The sequence below is a fragment of the Myiozetetes cayanensis genome, unplaced genomic scaffold (assembly GCF_022539395.1).
Source record: "Myiozetetes cayanensis isolate MyiCay16 unplaced genomic scaffold, myiCay2020 scf18, whole genome shotgun sequence".
Lineage (NCBI taxonomy): Eukaryota > Metazoa > Chordata > Aves > Passeriformes > Tyrannidae > Myiozetetes > Myiozetetes cayanensis.
Genome location: NW_026087389.1, coordinates 11,583,080 through 11,598,559, shown reverse-complemented (window position 1 = coordinate 11,598,559; position 15,480 = coordinate 11,583,080). Strand labels below are relative to the sequence as shown.

Genomic DNA, 15,480 nt, shown 5'->3' with positions numbered 1-15,480 from the left:
CTAACTCTCAGAGTGAAGTTATAGGCACTAAAATATCAGTTTTCACGTAAAATAGTATAAAAGAACTGGTTCCTACACATCTGAATAGGGGCCACATACAGCCTAATAAAAGCAATTTTGCAGTCCAAAAAGGATGGACTCTGATTGACATGAATGAGGCCCTTGAGAAATCTAAGCATGATCAATCCAAACACAAGAAGACAGCATGATTTCCAATCAAAGGAGAAGAAACTGATGTAAATAAAACACGCTAGAGCTGATGATTAGACTAGATTTCTTAAAGGATCAAAAGTAATCAGATCAATTTAGCCAAAATGCCAATGCAAGAGTATTAGCAGGCACCTCAGTCACTACCACGGTTGTCAGCTTAGCAGCACTTGATCCAGACCTCAAATTACCTTTTGGTTAAAAAATATAAACTAGAATAGGCAGGACTGGCAAGGACTCAATAGACAAAAAGACAGTCATGTTATTAAGAATGAGCCTTGCAAAGCAGTATGGGGCTCAGATGTACCAAAGATCCTGCAGGACTTATAATTCTGTTCAGTGAGTTCCTTTCACAGCTGACTCTCAGCTACAAAAAGAGAAGAATTTGATTCCCTCTCCTGTCATTTACTAGGAAAAGCATACAAATGCACATCAGAAATACGTGGTCCTTAAACAAAGACGTCCTGCAGAGGACTCACCTTTGACAAACAACAGTCACCTTGAGCGGGAAGAAGATGATCTGAGCCTCGCACATGGATTATACCACCTTGGAAAAGCATTCATATCAGACACACAAATAAAAACAAAGAACTGTCATACTTACCAAGGAACAAAAAATCCATTCTGCCCTAAACTCTAAGTCCATGAACAACTGGAACTAAAAGCAGCCCAGTACACACAGCAGCAGATGTGGGAAAGACTCCATTTTCTGACCTTGTCAACAGGAAATAAGCAGATCCAATGTACTTTTCCTCTTCTTACATATGGTCTACAGTAGAACTACAACTGTGTCAAATGATGTTTTTAACCTATTTTTGCATAGAACAGCAGGAGGATTTGTGGGGAATCCCAAAAGACCGCCAAGATCTTTGCTTAAACACAACCTCCCCAAACCCCTGGATTCCTTCTGGATGCCCATCACCTAGCAAAGCTGGCCTTATAGACTCAAGTCCTACCATTCTTCCCCTTCTCCCAGGCCTGGCAGGTTAGCTCACAGTTCTAGGCTCTATCTTAAAATTATTCTCTATATCCTCAGTAAGTTGTGTAAAACTCATGTGTTTGTACATGAAGAGCTTCCCAGCTCACTGTGGATATTAAAATACAGGGAAAACACAACGAGTTTCTGAAACTGTTAATAAGGTGGCATTCCTCTGCTGCCTTTAATCTTTCATTTCACAAGATCCCAGAGCACTTCACAGATGTAAACACAGAGCTGCTCACCCAGCAGTCCTGGGGTGGACTGTAGCTGCTCTAGGACATGATCACACTGTTTTTACTCTCACCCATGCTGGGCTCTCCCTCTTGCTCTGCCACCCCGTGGCTGTTCAGCTGTTCAACAGGCAAGGAAAGTGCCCACTGCCCAGAAAGAGAAGTCTCGTACACGCCAGGAACTTCACTGGTGGAGGTGGCTCACTTTTCCACAGTCAGGTACTTGCAACCAATTAAAACAGGATTTAAGAAATAGAGCTGTTTTCAGCAGAGCCAAAGACACACCCAGAAAGGACACTGATACCTCAGGGTTTGGTCAACAGACTGCATTCGATGGCTCTGTCCTAGTCATTAAATGAATTGTCTAAATCTCAACATATGAGATTTTCTCAAGCTTCTATTTTAATAGAAGCCTTTCTTTGAGAGCTGGTTTGCAAGCCTGATTCAACCCCTTCATTTTCAGTTCCAGTGCATGCCCCCTTTTTAGGTGGGGAGACTCAGCTTTGATTCCAAGCAAAGGATGCCACCTACTGAATTCTTGCTACCACGAACACAGCTTTGACCCTAATGGCTCCAGACCTCTGGCATGATCACAAGCCAGACTGCAGTCCCAAAATAAATTCCACGGAAAAAGTAGAAAACAAGCTTGTAAAAACAAAGTTTTTCTCCCTGCTACTCTCCCCTCAACCCAAAGATGTATTACTCACCAAACATCTGCACAGCCGTAATAATTTCTAGTTTTGCAACACTGACAACCTTAGCAGTATTAAAAAGCACTCCTTACATCTTTATTCCATTTTGGATTCATTATAATAGAGTCTGACAATGTATCCTAGTACAGTACATTCTGCAACATTTAACCCATGTTCCCAGTTGCCGTTCTTAACTTCACGGCTTAATGACACAGAGTCAGTAGATCACAATATGACCCTGTTAATATTTTTTTAATGCCATTTTTACAAATTACAGCATAATGCACTGATTATGAGGATGAAAGGAAAGTCTCCACGTCTGTCTGGAAACCAAATAAAAGAATGTTTGAACATCTGTTCATCCTACAAATGTCTTTAAAAGCTTTGATTTTCCCATAATCATTTTGTTCCACCATTTCACCCTTTTTCAAATGTGTATCCAACAGCCTCAGGACAGCAGCCAGAGATCTGCAGTAATAGCACATTATAATCAAAGTTCTTAGGCACACTTAAGTTCTCCTTTTGGAATTCTATATTGGGAAAAACACAAAACCAAGCCCCAATCTTCAACAGATTCCTCTCCAGCTCTCCGTCCCCCACAAACAAAGGGGAGCAAAATGAGAAGATGGGGCTTTGCAACAGGGGCAAAGCAGAAGGACAGGATACAGTAGGAACTGAAGGGACTCGTGAGGCACAGCACACACCCCTCAGCACAGCTCCTGTGGGTCTGTGGTAGCTGTCCAGGAGACTCTGAACAGAGGCAGCTACTCAACGCACACAGGGGCTGGTGTGAGCTGAAGGGAAGGAACCTTCCCCACCATGCTGGGCTCCCACAGCAGGTGTTGGGAGCCCTGCCAGCACCCAAATTTACATCTCCTTCTCCAGAGGCAAAGGCAGAGCCAGAGCAAGGAGAAGCAATGATAGCAAACAGGAGGACTGAGGAGGAGGTTAGGTCTTGAACTGAGGGGACGGAAGGAAAATGCTGAGTTAGTATGCTAGTCTGGAAATGAGATGGAAGATTGGGGGAAGATTTTAAAAGTATGTTTACAAGAGACTGGACAAGAAAAGGATAGAGGTCCAACTCTGGAAGTTGTTGCTGTTCCCTCCCTTGGAGTACCCCAAGCAAATAAACCATGGGATGCTCAGCACTAGGGGTCCTTTCAGCCAAGCAGAGGGCTGCTAATCTACTGCTCAGGGTTAACGAGTTTTCAGAGACCAAGTTCCATAACAGCAGACTCACTGGCCAATCCACAGTGCAGGGGGGTAAAACATTAATTAGGTAGTCCTTTGTAAAAATACATATTCCCATTTACACTGACAGCCTCTTCTCCAGAACTACTCAGAAATGCCTTAGAAATGAGGAAGACAAAAACCTGTAACTGCAAGGCTAACAACTCTGAAAGCACCTCTCCTGATCACTCTCCTTTTCTTTCTAATTCTCCAGAGCTGGCAGAATTTAGCAACCCATTTAAAATTTGGCATTCACACTAGAACTACACAGATACAAGTAGAAGTTCCTTAACAATTCATTTTCTTTTTTTTTTTTATGAGAAGGTTTTTTTCTATCAATAATTCTTAGACTAACCTGGGATGCTAATAACACCATTCCTTCTATGTCATCTGTTTCTCTGGTTCCATCACTGCAGCATCTTAGGCAGAGGTAACAGTGCAGAGTACAAAACAGGATTTGATAAAGGCTTGAAAGAAAGATAACATTATAAATTTTCTTCCCAAAGACTGCCTTTGGGGGTGTCTGGGAAGAAGTGAGAAATGGGGAAGGAGAGGTGACAGGGGTGTGAAATGCATTTTTTCCATTACAGAAGGATACATTTTCCAGCAAGGCTGGCAGCGCAAGTCACGCTAAGCCACAGCTGAAGTTGCCTGCCTAATTCCTCTGGGATCACACTGAAAGCATACCCCATAATCTTAAGGGATGTGCTAAAGCTTTGCTGGGACTCACTCAGCAGAAACTGTTTGGGATTATTACAGAAAGCACTAATTCTGTTCTGATTTAAAGGGGCACCATGAACCTAGTTTAGACACCAGACTTGTCTTGTCTCCCGTCCAGCTGTAAATATCCTCTCAATAGCTGACAGTTTTGTCATTTGCATCCGCTTTGGTTACCTGGAAATTAAAAGGAAAAGATTGAAAAAAATCAGGATCGTGTTAGCATGATGGACTGATGCCCACCAATGGATATAATAATTCATGATTAATGAGTGCAGTAATTTATTAGTTGTTTACTTCCACGTGCAAGTAATGCACTTACATTATACCCATGGTCACTGTCTATGGCTGACTTCAGTGAATGGGTCAGAGGTTGCTATTTAGCATCAACAAGAGGTACTCCTTTTGTTCAAAAGGCAGGAACTAACATTTTCCATGCTGACAAGCCCAAGTCCAATTTCTGTTCCACACCACAGCTTTTGTATCTGTAGAACTGTCGTGAGTCTTCACGTTAAGGTGGTTTGTACGTAACAAAGAAGGGATATTACCAGTGCTCTCCTTTTTACGAGCCTAGGACACGAAACAGAGGAAGAACTAAAGCAGCCATGAAATCCCTATTAAACAACTAATGGTTTCTAAAGCATCGTGGAGATATTCATTTTACAAGGCTTATGCAGCAATCTTCTATCATTATTTTAATGAAATAAAGCCCTTGACTATTTCCAGAGGCAACTTTTTCTTTCACACACAAAAGACATTGTGGTTACAAAAAAATCCAACAACAACAAAAACCAGTTCTGGAATAGGATTCTCTGCAGAACAGGCAGGAAATTCAGAAAAGTTATATAAAATGTCACTGAAGATAGGTTCTGAACCTTTGGAACAGCAAACAGAATAATTAAGACTCTCAGTCACACACATTATTATGTTTAATATGAAAAACATTTCTAGATATAAATCATATTTATAAAAAACATCCATACCATCTCTCAGATAGCATCTTACATAGTTGCAGCTGAAGGAATGTGAAACATCCATTTTAGGTTTCACCTATTAAACTGTGTGCTTTCTGTCTCCCGCTTTGCTCAGGGAAGTAAGCCTAGAATAATCAGCTTCACTTTGTGGGTCACATGAAATTCACATCCTGACTTGATTTAGATTTATACTGGTGGCAAACTTCTAAATCAAGAGAAACTTCAACACAGTTCCCCAGAAAAACAGTGCAATTACAATGTACACCCAAATGTGCTCCTCTGGCAGGTGACATTATCTGAGATGCCATAAAGATTCACATCACAAAGATGACAAAATAAGCAAATTCTAACAGAACAATATGAGAATGCAGAGATCGTGGAAGGGGGCATATAATCAGCAGGAACTTCCAGGCTCTGTTGGTGAAGAAGGAACAAGTCTAATGTGTTCAGAAAAGAAATACATTCCACCTGAAATCATTTCAGTCCAGACTTTCAGGTGCTATTAGAGGCCTCCCTTACTTTCTCAGGACTGAATCATTTTCTTCTGCGTGTCAAAGACATATCTCTTAAAGCTAAGAGAGATAGTAACAGGTTGGGCTGAATCATTCTTGCTGCTTTCATCTTCCTTGGTCATATCCCCCTTCCCTCCCTTAGATTTCTTCTTGGAGGCAACAGTAAGAAGCATCTTGGTATCTGGCTTCAGTCCATCTGTAAAAGAACAGGAACACACACCGTAAACACAACACATTTCAGTATAACTAGAAAAAATAAGCAGCCAAGTGTACATCTGAAATCAACCAAGGAAAACAAGAAAACAAAGGAAAGTCGTATTTCTGCATCAGACTTTTAGAATACGGTAACCTACATGGAAAATAAGAAAAGTCTTTAAACATAACAAAAGTGATACCCCCAAATGCAGTGCAGTATCCTGAATCCTTCTGTTTCCATCTACAGCTTTGAAACTCTTAAACGCAGGTAAGAATTTAAACAAGTCAGACCAACTTGCCTAGTCTAAGCCTTTTACTTAGCAGGTCTTTCCTTTCCTATTATTTACACCCAAAGCTTACATACCCAAAAAGTTGCTTGTCATCACTAAGAATATTTATAAAAACACAAATAATGAATAAAAAACAACCAGTAAAATATTAAAATTAGGTACAGTCATATGAGTCAGGAGGTTTTAGAATTTCTTTAAGTCTATTTCCCAGATTTACCAGAAGCACACTGCTTTATTTTATAATTTGCACTCTGCAAATTATACAGTTTTGTGTTTGTTTAGGGGGGTTGTTTGTTTTTGTTTGCTGGGTTTTTTGTTTGTTATAACACGTTGTTTGCTTATTGGAACAAATAGCCCTGTTTATTCGAGCTAGAATTAACCTGCATAGAACTCTCCGGATCTAACTTGAGTCTTTCTCCAGACATTTGTGGCAAACAAAAATATTTGTCCTTTCCTTGCTAAACAGCCAGGGTTTATAATAAGTTCCTATAACTCATCATATTGGTGACATTTGAGATAAGAAATGCAGGATAGCAAAGTCCAAAGAAATGCTGTAAAACAAGAGAGATGCAGCTCTTAAAGGACCACTCCTGAAAACTGCTTGTATAAAGCAGAAGACAGCAAACTCCACAGAAGCTTTTCAGTGCCACCTGAATACAGTGCAATGTGGTTCTCAGGCACCTGGCCAAAATCAGTTCAGATATTTTTAACCTGTGGTGTCACATAACCTTATCTCAAACACTTAATCAGCCTCCCTCCCCTCATATTGAAATTCAGATGCGGATTCTCATATCACGGCCTGACAAAAAGATTGAGATGCTTATGATTTACTGGAGACAGGAGGTCTACAGGCACAGGTGATTTGCTCCAGCTCAGACATGTCCAGAGGCACTCACAGCTGATTGCAGGGGGATGTGGCCCCAGAGCCCACCTTCTCATCTTGCTGTGTCAGAGAGCAAATTGTTCCAGGCAGCATTCCCACCACACGGCCAAGGGAAAGGAAGAAACGAGGAAGTGCTGAAGTAAAACCAGGAAACTGCCCATTTGCCATCTCATAAGCAGATGCTGTAAACCAGCCCTAAGGCCCTGCAGTGCAGCCACAGGGAGACTTTTGGAGCGAAAGGAGTCAGTTTTGCTTTTTTGTTTTTAAAAAAAAAAAAAAAAAAAAAAAGAAATGCAAGCACCCGAAAGAGAAGAAAAGCAGCACTAAATAAATTACAGCCTACACTAAGGCTGCAGGAGTCCAGCATCAAGTAGAATCAACTTTGTACAGTTCTGCAAGATCTTGCATTTCACAGTCATGGCAGCTGCTGTTTTCTCTTTCCAGATGGCAGAACACAAAAAAAGCAATGATTATTTCATTGTGAAAATAATTGAGACTGTTCCTCCTTGATGGCTGAGAAGTCTGACAATGACTATCTTTGCACGTGTAAGGTTCAATTAATCAAACTAGGTAATACCGGGTAGCGGGACCACATATTTATTATATGATTTTATTACATTGTATAGTCATGTTTGATGCAGCTGTTTCGATTTTTTAATTGGATGCTTTCATATAAATCCCATTAATATCATTACCCTTACAATCATTCCAACTTCACTGTGAAAAATAATTTATCACTACATGAAAAGCAACTTATTTCCTAATTGGAAAGCTCTGAGAACATCTTGGGTGCTGCCAGAAAAAACCAGCAAGAGTCAAAACAGAGGAAAACAAAATAAAACCAGCAAAAAGATGACCTCACACAGCCTCACTCTATACCTTTACAGGATTTATTTCATATTTTCTGTTTTCTACTGTTTTGACCAACCTAATTGTAAATTTCCCTGCACAGGGTTTCCTCCACTTTCCTGGGAAGACCATTTATTTTTTGGACAAAGAAACATTTAATTTTGCTTTCTAGTTGGTTTCCCTTTCTGGGTCTTATCACTATTACTAATGTTGCTGTTACTGGCACAGCACTGTTTAAGAAAGATGTTTAACTAAATCCTTTCAGAAAGACACACTTTAATTAAAGCAAACAAATCCTAAAACACTTTTATTTATGTTAGCAGGCTTCGCTAGACTCTAATTTTCAAAAAATGCTAATTGGCGGAAAGGAGAGAGGAAGGGAGGAGATGTGGCATTAAAATTGCAGCCAAAATTTTCTCTTACTGGGTATATGAAGTGAGGCACCCAGGCTCTGACTGCAAGCCCTTGCCCACAGGGACACAGGGAGGTGATCCCCCCAGGGAGGGTTGGCCTCTCACCCCAGAGAGACACTCAGCTTCAGCAACAATTTGGGAAAGTCTCAACCACGAGGGTGAAATAACCACTTTGGGTAAACCAAGCTTCAAAAACTGCCAGTGACATCAGTGGGACGGCCCGACATCAGAAACCTGGCACAGCACGTTCGGTGTTCAAACAAAGCATCCCATGTTTGAAAGTTTTCATTTTGAAGAAAAAAGGATGTGCTGCACATGGAACTCTGCTGGGGAAAACCTATTTACAACTGTGCAAATCTCACCTCCTCCACCCTATCGCTAACTTCCACAGAGGAGAAGTAAAGGCACATATACCTCACCCACAGCCCTTAACACCTCTTTGGACTAAATGAGGTATTACAGGCAAGATGTTCGCAGAAGAAATGGAAGAACGTGGTAGTTCCTACCAGTGAAATGACGGGCTGACAGCCAAAGGCAGCTCAGGTATTATTAAACTCAAGGTATCTAAATTACCTAATCGGATCCCGTGGCCCTCATTCCGCAAACAGATTAGGTGGCTGGCATCATACCCTGACAAATGGCATTTTCTGTGTTTCTGCTCTGGTGCCAGGAGGTCTCAGGGCTGAGGAGGCTCTGTGACAGGGAGCAGCACAAAGGAGCAGGCAGGGAGAGACAGCCACAATCGGGGTTTCATCTACCTCCACGGATTTCTCGCGTTACACACAATGCATACTTTACATTTTACAAAACCAAGGAAATGAAGGGAAATATATCTGTCACCGAAGAAGACATCAGACCTTTAATAGCTGAAATGACGGATATTTTTAGATGGAGGTCTAGTTTAACTTACTTACATTAAGGGTCTAATCTCTCCTGAACAATAGCTATGTTAGCTTGAACACATAGTGCGAAATCTGTTCCATTAATTAAGTGCTGCCTGTACTACTCGGATTTGTAGCAAATGTTAATAGATTTTTTTTTTCTTCCTCTGTTGGACAATTACTTTATTTTGCCAAGTTGCTAATGGATTAAATTGAAAAGGTCCGTGTGTTAAAAAGAAAAAGACTTCAGCTTCAAAGTTCTAAGAAATGCTTTGCACACAACAATGGAAAATACCTATATATTAATATTATTAATGGGCCATCCTCAAAGGCACATAAGATATGCGAAAGCTTAGCAAATTTATTCCCACCCATCAAAACCATGCCTGTAACAAGAAGTGCCCAGACAAGGTCTTATGCAAAATGTACTTTTAGCAGCAACTAACCCAGGTTACACATGAAAATCGAGTTATAAAACAATTTAATCTACTTCATTCTTTTTGTTTCAACTACTGTTAATAATTAAGAAATAAAAATATCCTTTGTCTCAGCATGGCCTGAAGGATTTAGTCCAAACTGATCCATTTATAAATAATAATAAAAAAGTGAATTTTCCAAAATTCAAATGAAAAGCAATACCACATCAGGAAAAGTTTTTCAAGTCTAAGACAAATTTCACATGCACAAAATAAAGGATAAACACAGTACTTTACACAATTTTCACAAATAAAAAGCTAGCAGCTTAGTGATTTGTGGAATCTGACATAGTTAAGTACATTTGAGTTTTATAATTATTCATGCAAGAAATTTGCATAGAAACATGCAAATGTTTTTCTATGCAATAACTTCATATGGAAATTTCACATTGTAGAATTCTGGACCCTTTCCTGTGTATAGATATAGAGAATGAATTTAGCTCCGTTTCCTCCCCCCAGTGAAGAAGTTTTAGGTTTCTCTAAAGCTTTGTTTTCTCTTTACACTAATCCAGACACCAGAGCAGGGCGATGAACACCCTCCTGTGGATCCCGTGGGACACTCCACACCAGCCCTGCCAGGAGCGCTGACCAGGACACAAATCACCACACACACATGGCCATAACCAGCAGGGTTTGCTTTTGCTTTGTTTTTCCTACTTCTTCAGCTGAAAGGACGAAAGCTGACACAGTATCTGCTTCTCTAACTCCTTTGCAGGGTGAAGGAGCACCACCATGCTTTTTGCCCAAGTACATTTTTATTTCAACTGTTACCTGTAAACTTGGATTCTACTTTACCTTTTACATAACTTCCCCCCTTCACATCCTCCTTCACTTAATGCTGTTATTCCTTATCAACATCCTCTGTCAGCTTTGTTGACTTTTTCTCTTACTATCCTTCTGCTCTGCTACTCCTTCAAAAGGTCTCTAAGGGTGGTCTCTGCTATTTCTTTCTAATTTTCAGCTCCTCCTTCCTTGACTCCCAAATTGCACTTGCTATTCAGCCCTTCAGGAGTTTTATTTCTCTCTCTCCTTTTCCAACTTTCTTTTTCAAATCTTCCATTTCTGTATTTCCATTTGCTATTTTCATAGATCTCTTCAATATTTAGGAATAGTCCTGCCTCCATCAAAGCTAATGAAACGTTGTGTTTGAACGGAAGATTCTAAAGATTGAATGCCAGACGCATTTTAGATGAGAAGCAAGATAATACAGTATCTCCTTGTAGCCCAGCCAGAGACAGGAGTAATTTTTAAGCAACTGATAAATCCATCATTGAAAACAGGTGTAATAATATAGGCGCAGGGCATGCTCTCCAGCACAACCAGGAGAATAATTTATTTTGCTGAACTTCAACAACTCCCTTCTCATATGCACACTTGTAAAAAAAAGTTTATTGCTAACCCGGTGAGCACCAATGAACATCAAACTATTTGCATGGATGATTACACAGGTTCTTTTTACAGCATCAAGAATTTTAATGGGGTAAAAAATCATGTCAAAAAATTTGCAGTCTCCCAATTAATGAGAACTTTGCTTTCAGGCCAAAATTAAAAGCCCATCCTACCAACAGGAAAATTAGCAAATGTATTACACCACCTACCTACACTGACACTTGCCATGGTTTGCTGGAAAAGCGCTGGCTCAGGATTCTTAAGAAATTCTGTTAAGAAAAAAGCACACTAAGGCTACACCAGTAGCTACCACAGGAAGAGAAAATATTCCTTTTTGTGTATATTAACTTGTTGATATTATTGCTAAACTTTCCATTCCATTTAGGAATTTGTGAACAGAGTTTCAGTGGGAAACTGAACTTGCTTTACCTTCTGTAAACAAAATGTCCTATTTGCTTCTTTTTGAATGCTGCAGGTAGAAGACTCTGCTACCTGCAACTTCTTGTCTCCTGTCAACACTCAAATGTTAAAAATTAACTGAACATGAGAGAATGAGTGAACATAGTACAGTTGATGTTCGAAATCATTTTTATCCGAGGCAAACGTAACCTTTTAATATGACAGGCAGACATTTTTCTTTCTTCCCGAGGGAAAGAGAAAAAAAAAGAGCAAAACTTGAAAGAGGCAAAGGGTTGGGGATAATCCTCACTCACAATGGATTATTCGTAACAGCTGGTTTTCACAATTTCAGGATTTCCTTAAATTGAACCCTCAGAACCTGAACCCTAATTACACAGCTAGAGAGTGTGTGCCTGCATCAACTCTCCTGCTAACAGAGAGTACAAAAGCCGGTTGACCTGAAAATCAGAAATAATTAGAGCCCCAGATGGAGACAACCATGCCACAGTCTGATGCAGAGAGACTGCACTGGAGAGCGGATGAAGACCAGCCTCTCCCCCACCTTACTGCAGCTTTAAGGGACCATTGAAAGGAAATAGAAACTTTTTGCCAGTACTGCAGGACTTGAAAGTTCTGTAGTTAAGCACAACACAATTACAAACCAATTATTTTTTTTCTTGCAACACTTATGTATAATCATCCAAGACTTAAACTTACTTACCTAGGTCCAAAGAGGGACACGGGGTTCAAATAAAGCAGCACTCCTATCTGTTTCAGATTCTGATTAACTTTAAAATAAGACTAATAAATTTATCATTGGTTTCCAGCAAAATGAATAGAAATACCAGAGGCGTAAGAGCTGGTTCTCACGCAATACAATAGCAAGCACAGGTTATTTTTCCACCTAGTCCCAAAATGTGTCAGCAGTTCTACAAAACAGTTATTTGTGCCCTATAATCATGAGAAGCTCATGCAATACCCCTAAATTAACATTCTGGAATTATGATTCAAACAAAAAGTAGAAGCATCCCAAAGTCAGAGGATCAGTTTGCCCAGCCCTCCTGTTACAGTTATCTATAAAGTCAGGCAGAAGACACAAGAATAACAGAAAATGTCACAACCTGTGGCATCCTCTTTATACTGAGCTATCAGTTAGCAACTCTGCTAACAATCCTACCTTTTGATTTTATTCAAGTTAAAGGTAGTTATTTTTCACCATCAATACACCAGAAAAAACCAAAATAAAACAAACACCACAACCAAAACCCAAACAAAACCCTGAAATAAAAACCAAAACAAAAAACCAAAACAAACAAAAAACCACAAAACAAATTGATCAAGAAAAATGAGATCTTTATGAGCCTTCCAAGGACAAAAAACCTGTGTTACTCTACCCATAAACACTATACCAGGAACATCAGACACAACACAGCACATCTAGAGACTGCTGGTCCTATCCAGCCTAGCATCCCATCTGCCTGTCATTAACATATGTTGCTTCAGAAAGAGCAGGGCTGAAACTGTGTCCTGAACTAACTGGAGCCTGGGATCAGGCAGGAATTTTCTCCCTGACATCACGGTCAGTACGTCAACACCCATGAACTTTTTCTAGGCAAAATAATTAAATACGGTTCTACAGGAGCCAATCTACTCCGTTCCTAGGTGTTCATCACCATAATGAACAATCATAATATGATTACCAAGACAATTTCAATGCAACAGTTGACCAGAGATTCACTGAAGAAACAAGGAATGCTCCTTTCCTTACTATCCTCAGGAGCTCAGGATTTGAGCTGCAATTACTTTCACAGATCAGGCAGTGAATTTTACTTATGTAAATCCCTTCGCAATTCTCCAGTAATTCTCTTCTGAATTCACACGACCTTTCCCACATCTTTTGTCAGCTTTCTCAAATATTCTGCTAGAGTTTCAAACTCCAGAGTAGATTCCTTTTTCTCTTCTGGCCAGTAGAAGATCAGCTATTACCACCTTGCCTGGCTTGTGAATATTAACAGGACTACAGCATGAAGTTGGTCAGAGAGCAACCAGCCTCCAAGGAAATCAGAAAGGAGACTCCTTCCTTCCAAATGAGAATCATATAATGCCTCAGCGTGGTATTTGGGATCTATGCAAAACATCCATAATTCACTGATTGATGACAGAGACAAGAAAAAAAAAAACCAACCATGGCCATTTTGAGCAGAAGTAGACTGCCCCATGTCCTAGCCAAACACTGTTGTGACAGCCAGCCTGCATCAGCAGAGCTATTCCCGCAGTCTCAGCTTGGCAGACTGTTTGGAAATGCTTGACTAATAAAACATTTTCCCATAAATTGGGGAACAGCTGCCCCGTACCACATCAGAGAAGGCTGCAGTTCAGTGGTGAGCAGAATAGAGTCTTGTGTATCAATTTGTTAAGTTTATACAGGCTTTTGGACTGAAAGACATTATTATAAGAGGTGGTACTACTGGAAATAACATGGATCTCATTATGGGCTCCTTCTTAGCAGGGAAAGAGCTAATCTTCCTTGATGAGGAAGACAGAAGCTGTTTTAATTCAAGAGGTTGACCTAGGTGAAGTTCAGGCCAAAGCTGTATTTGGAAAACTCTCACATCAAGCGGACACAACCCTTTCAAGCTCGGTGCCAATTCTACACAATGGCTTGAACTGCGCTCTCCGGCAGTCCTTAAAGGCACATTTTGTATCTTGGCTTTTGCTGCAAGCAATCAAGAAAGAATGCAAGAAAACAAAACTGTTTCCCAAGCACTGTTTGCTGGTGCCATAATTAATATAATCAAACAATTCCACAAATTGCTTCCAATTGCTGGCGTCACTTTCATGTGCAGAGCCAGACTTTCAAAGAAGGGCCCTTCTTGTCCTGTATCCTTACACTGGTAACCCTCGCTTCACACAATAGTAAACAAGACCTCACTAAATAGTAGAGGGTAATTTGTACTGTAATAGGTCCCCAAGGCACCATGGACACAATTTGAAATGCCATCTAATTTTTCTTTTTAATTAAAAAAGCAGTTACTATATTTAAACAACAACACAAAAAAGTTCAGAGGGGACAGATTGGAGTTTCCCACAGCTCTCTGGGAGTTTTCTCAAGGTCAAGAAGAGTTTTATAGGCTCAATTGGTACACATTTTTTTCTTTAATTAGTCTGCCATACCCTGTGCATGAAGTCAGCGTCTTGATTTTCAGTCTGATATTTTTCATATTGCTAAACGGAGCACAGACTCCAGTACCACACTATATCTACTGGCACCTGAATGAGTATCAATAGTGTGCTTCCCTGTGCATGCCTTGCCTGCCCCTTCCCTCTCCTCTCTCCTGTCATCTCCTTCCATCTCCATCATCTCCTGTGTACACTGTGGAGAACCAGCATATCACATTGCATTGAGGATGTCATTTGTTCAGTATTATACTTCATTTCCACCAAGATGACTGGGATATATTATTTGATTTCCCAAATTTACATAACACAACCACATTTTAACCTTCTTTTTTTGGCAAAAATAAAATGTCATTAATGAGCATCAGAGCAAATGGAGCACTGTCATTCTAAGCCATGTAGCAGGATAGATTTCTGCACTTGAAAAATCCCCACCAAGTATCGTACCACTCCTCTGCAACCATCTTATTATTTAAGTAGGTCTACACAAGCCAACACACACTTTAGAAGAATATTTGCAGTGACCACAGTGGGTTTTCTAAAATGCACCCTAATCCAACATGCTCTTTAGCCCTAAATGAAAGCAAGGAAATGAAGTGACATACTTAAGGTCTTAATTTCTTGGCTAGTTTGCCATACTTTAAAATTGATTGAGAGTACAAAAATTAACCTCATTTCATAGACCAACACACCTTTCAGCTGCCATTATAGAGTGTGCAACAACCATCTGTTGGCCAAGCCCTCCTAGGGCTATTCCCCTAAAGAGCAGATGGATTTATACCTTGTGCTCCTGGAACACAGCTATTACTTGTATGCTCTACACAACTTTGTGTTTCTGTGTGCCAGGGTTTCAGGGGATACTCCCATGCACCATGGACTAGGCCCAGGCTACACAAATGAAGTGTCCACAAAACACAGTGGATCAACTGTCAGAGCTAAAGACAACCACTACAGTAATATTTCTGGTCTCAACTCCAACACTGTTCC

General features: G+C 40.2%; 1 protein-coding gene across 3 annotated transcripts in view; it reads right to left on the bottom strand.

Moving 5' to 3' along the window:
• Positions 1-2,182: 2,182 nt before the first annotated feature.
• EEFSEC (eukaryotic elongation factor, selenocysteine-tRNA specific) overlaps positions 2,183-15,480 on the bottom strand; it is a 121,358-nt gene continuing 108,060 nt past the window's right edge. For 2 of the 3 annotated variants that reach the window (XM_050312826.1, XM_050312825.1), the window contains one exon: positions 2,183-5,737. In XM_050312826.1, the coding sequence (XP_050168783.1) occupies positions 5,553-5,737 (185 nt within the window). In that variant the 3' untranslated portion in view covers positions 2,183-5,552. The remainder of the gene's footprint in view (positions 5,738-15,480) is intronic. The other variant, XR_007628663.1, reaches the window with a different exon arrangement.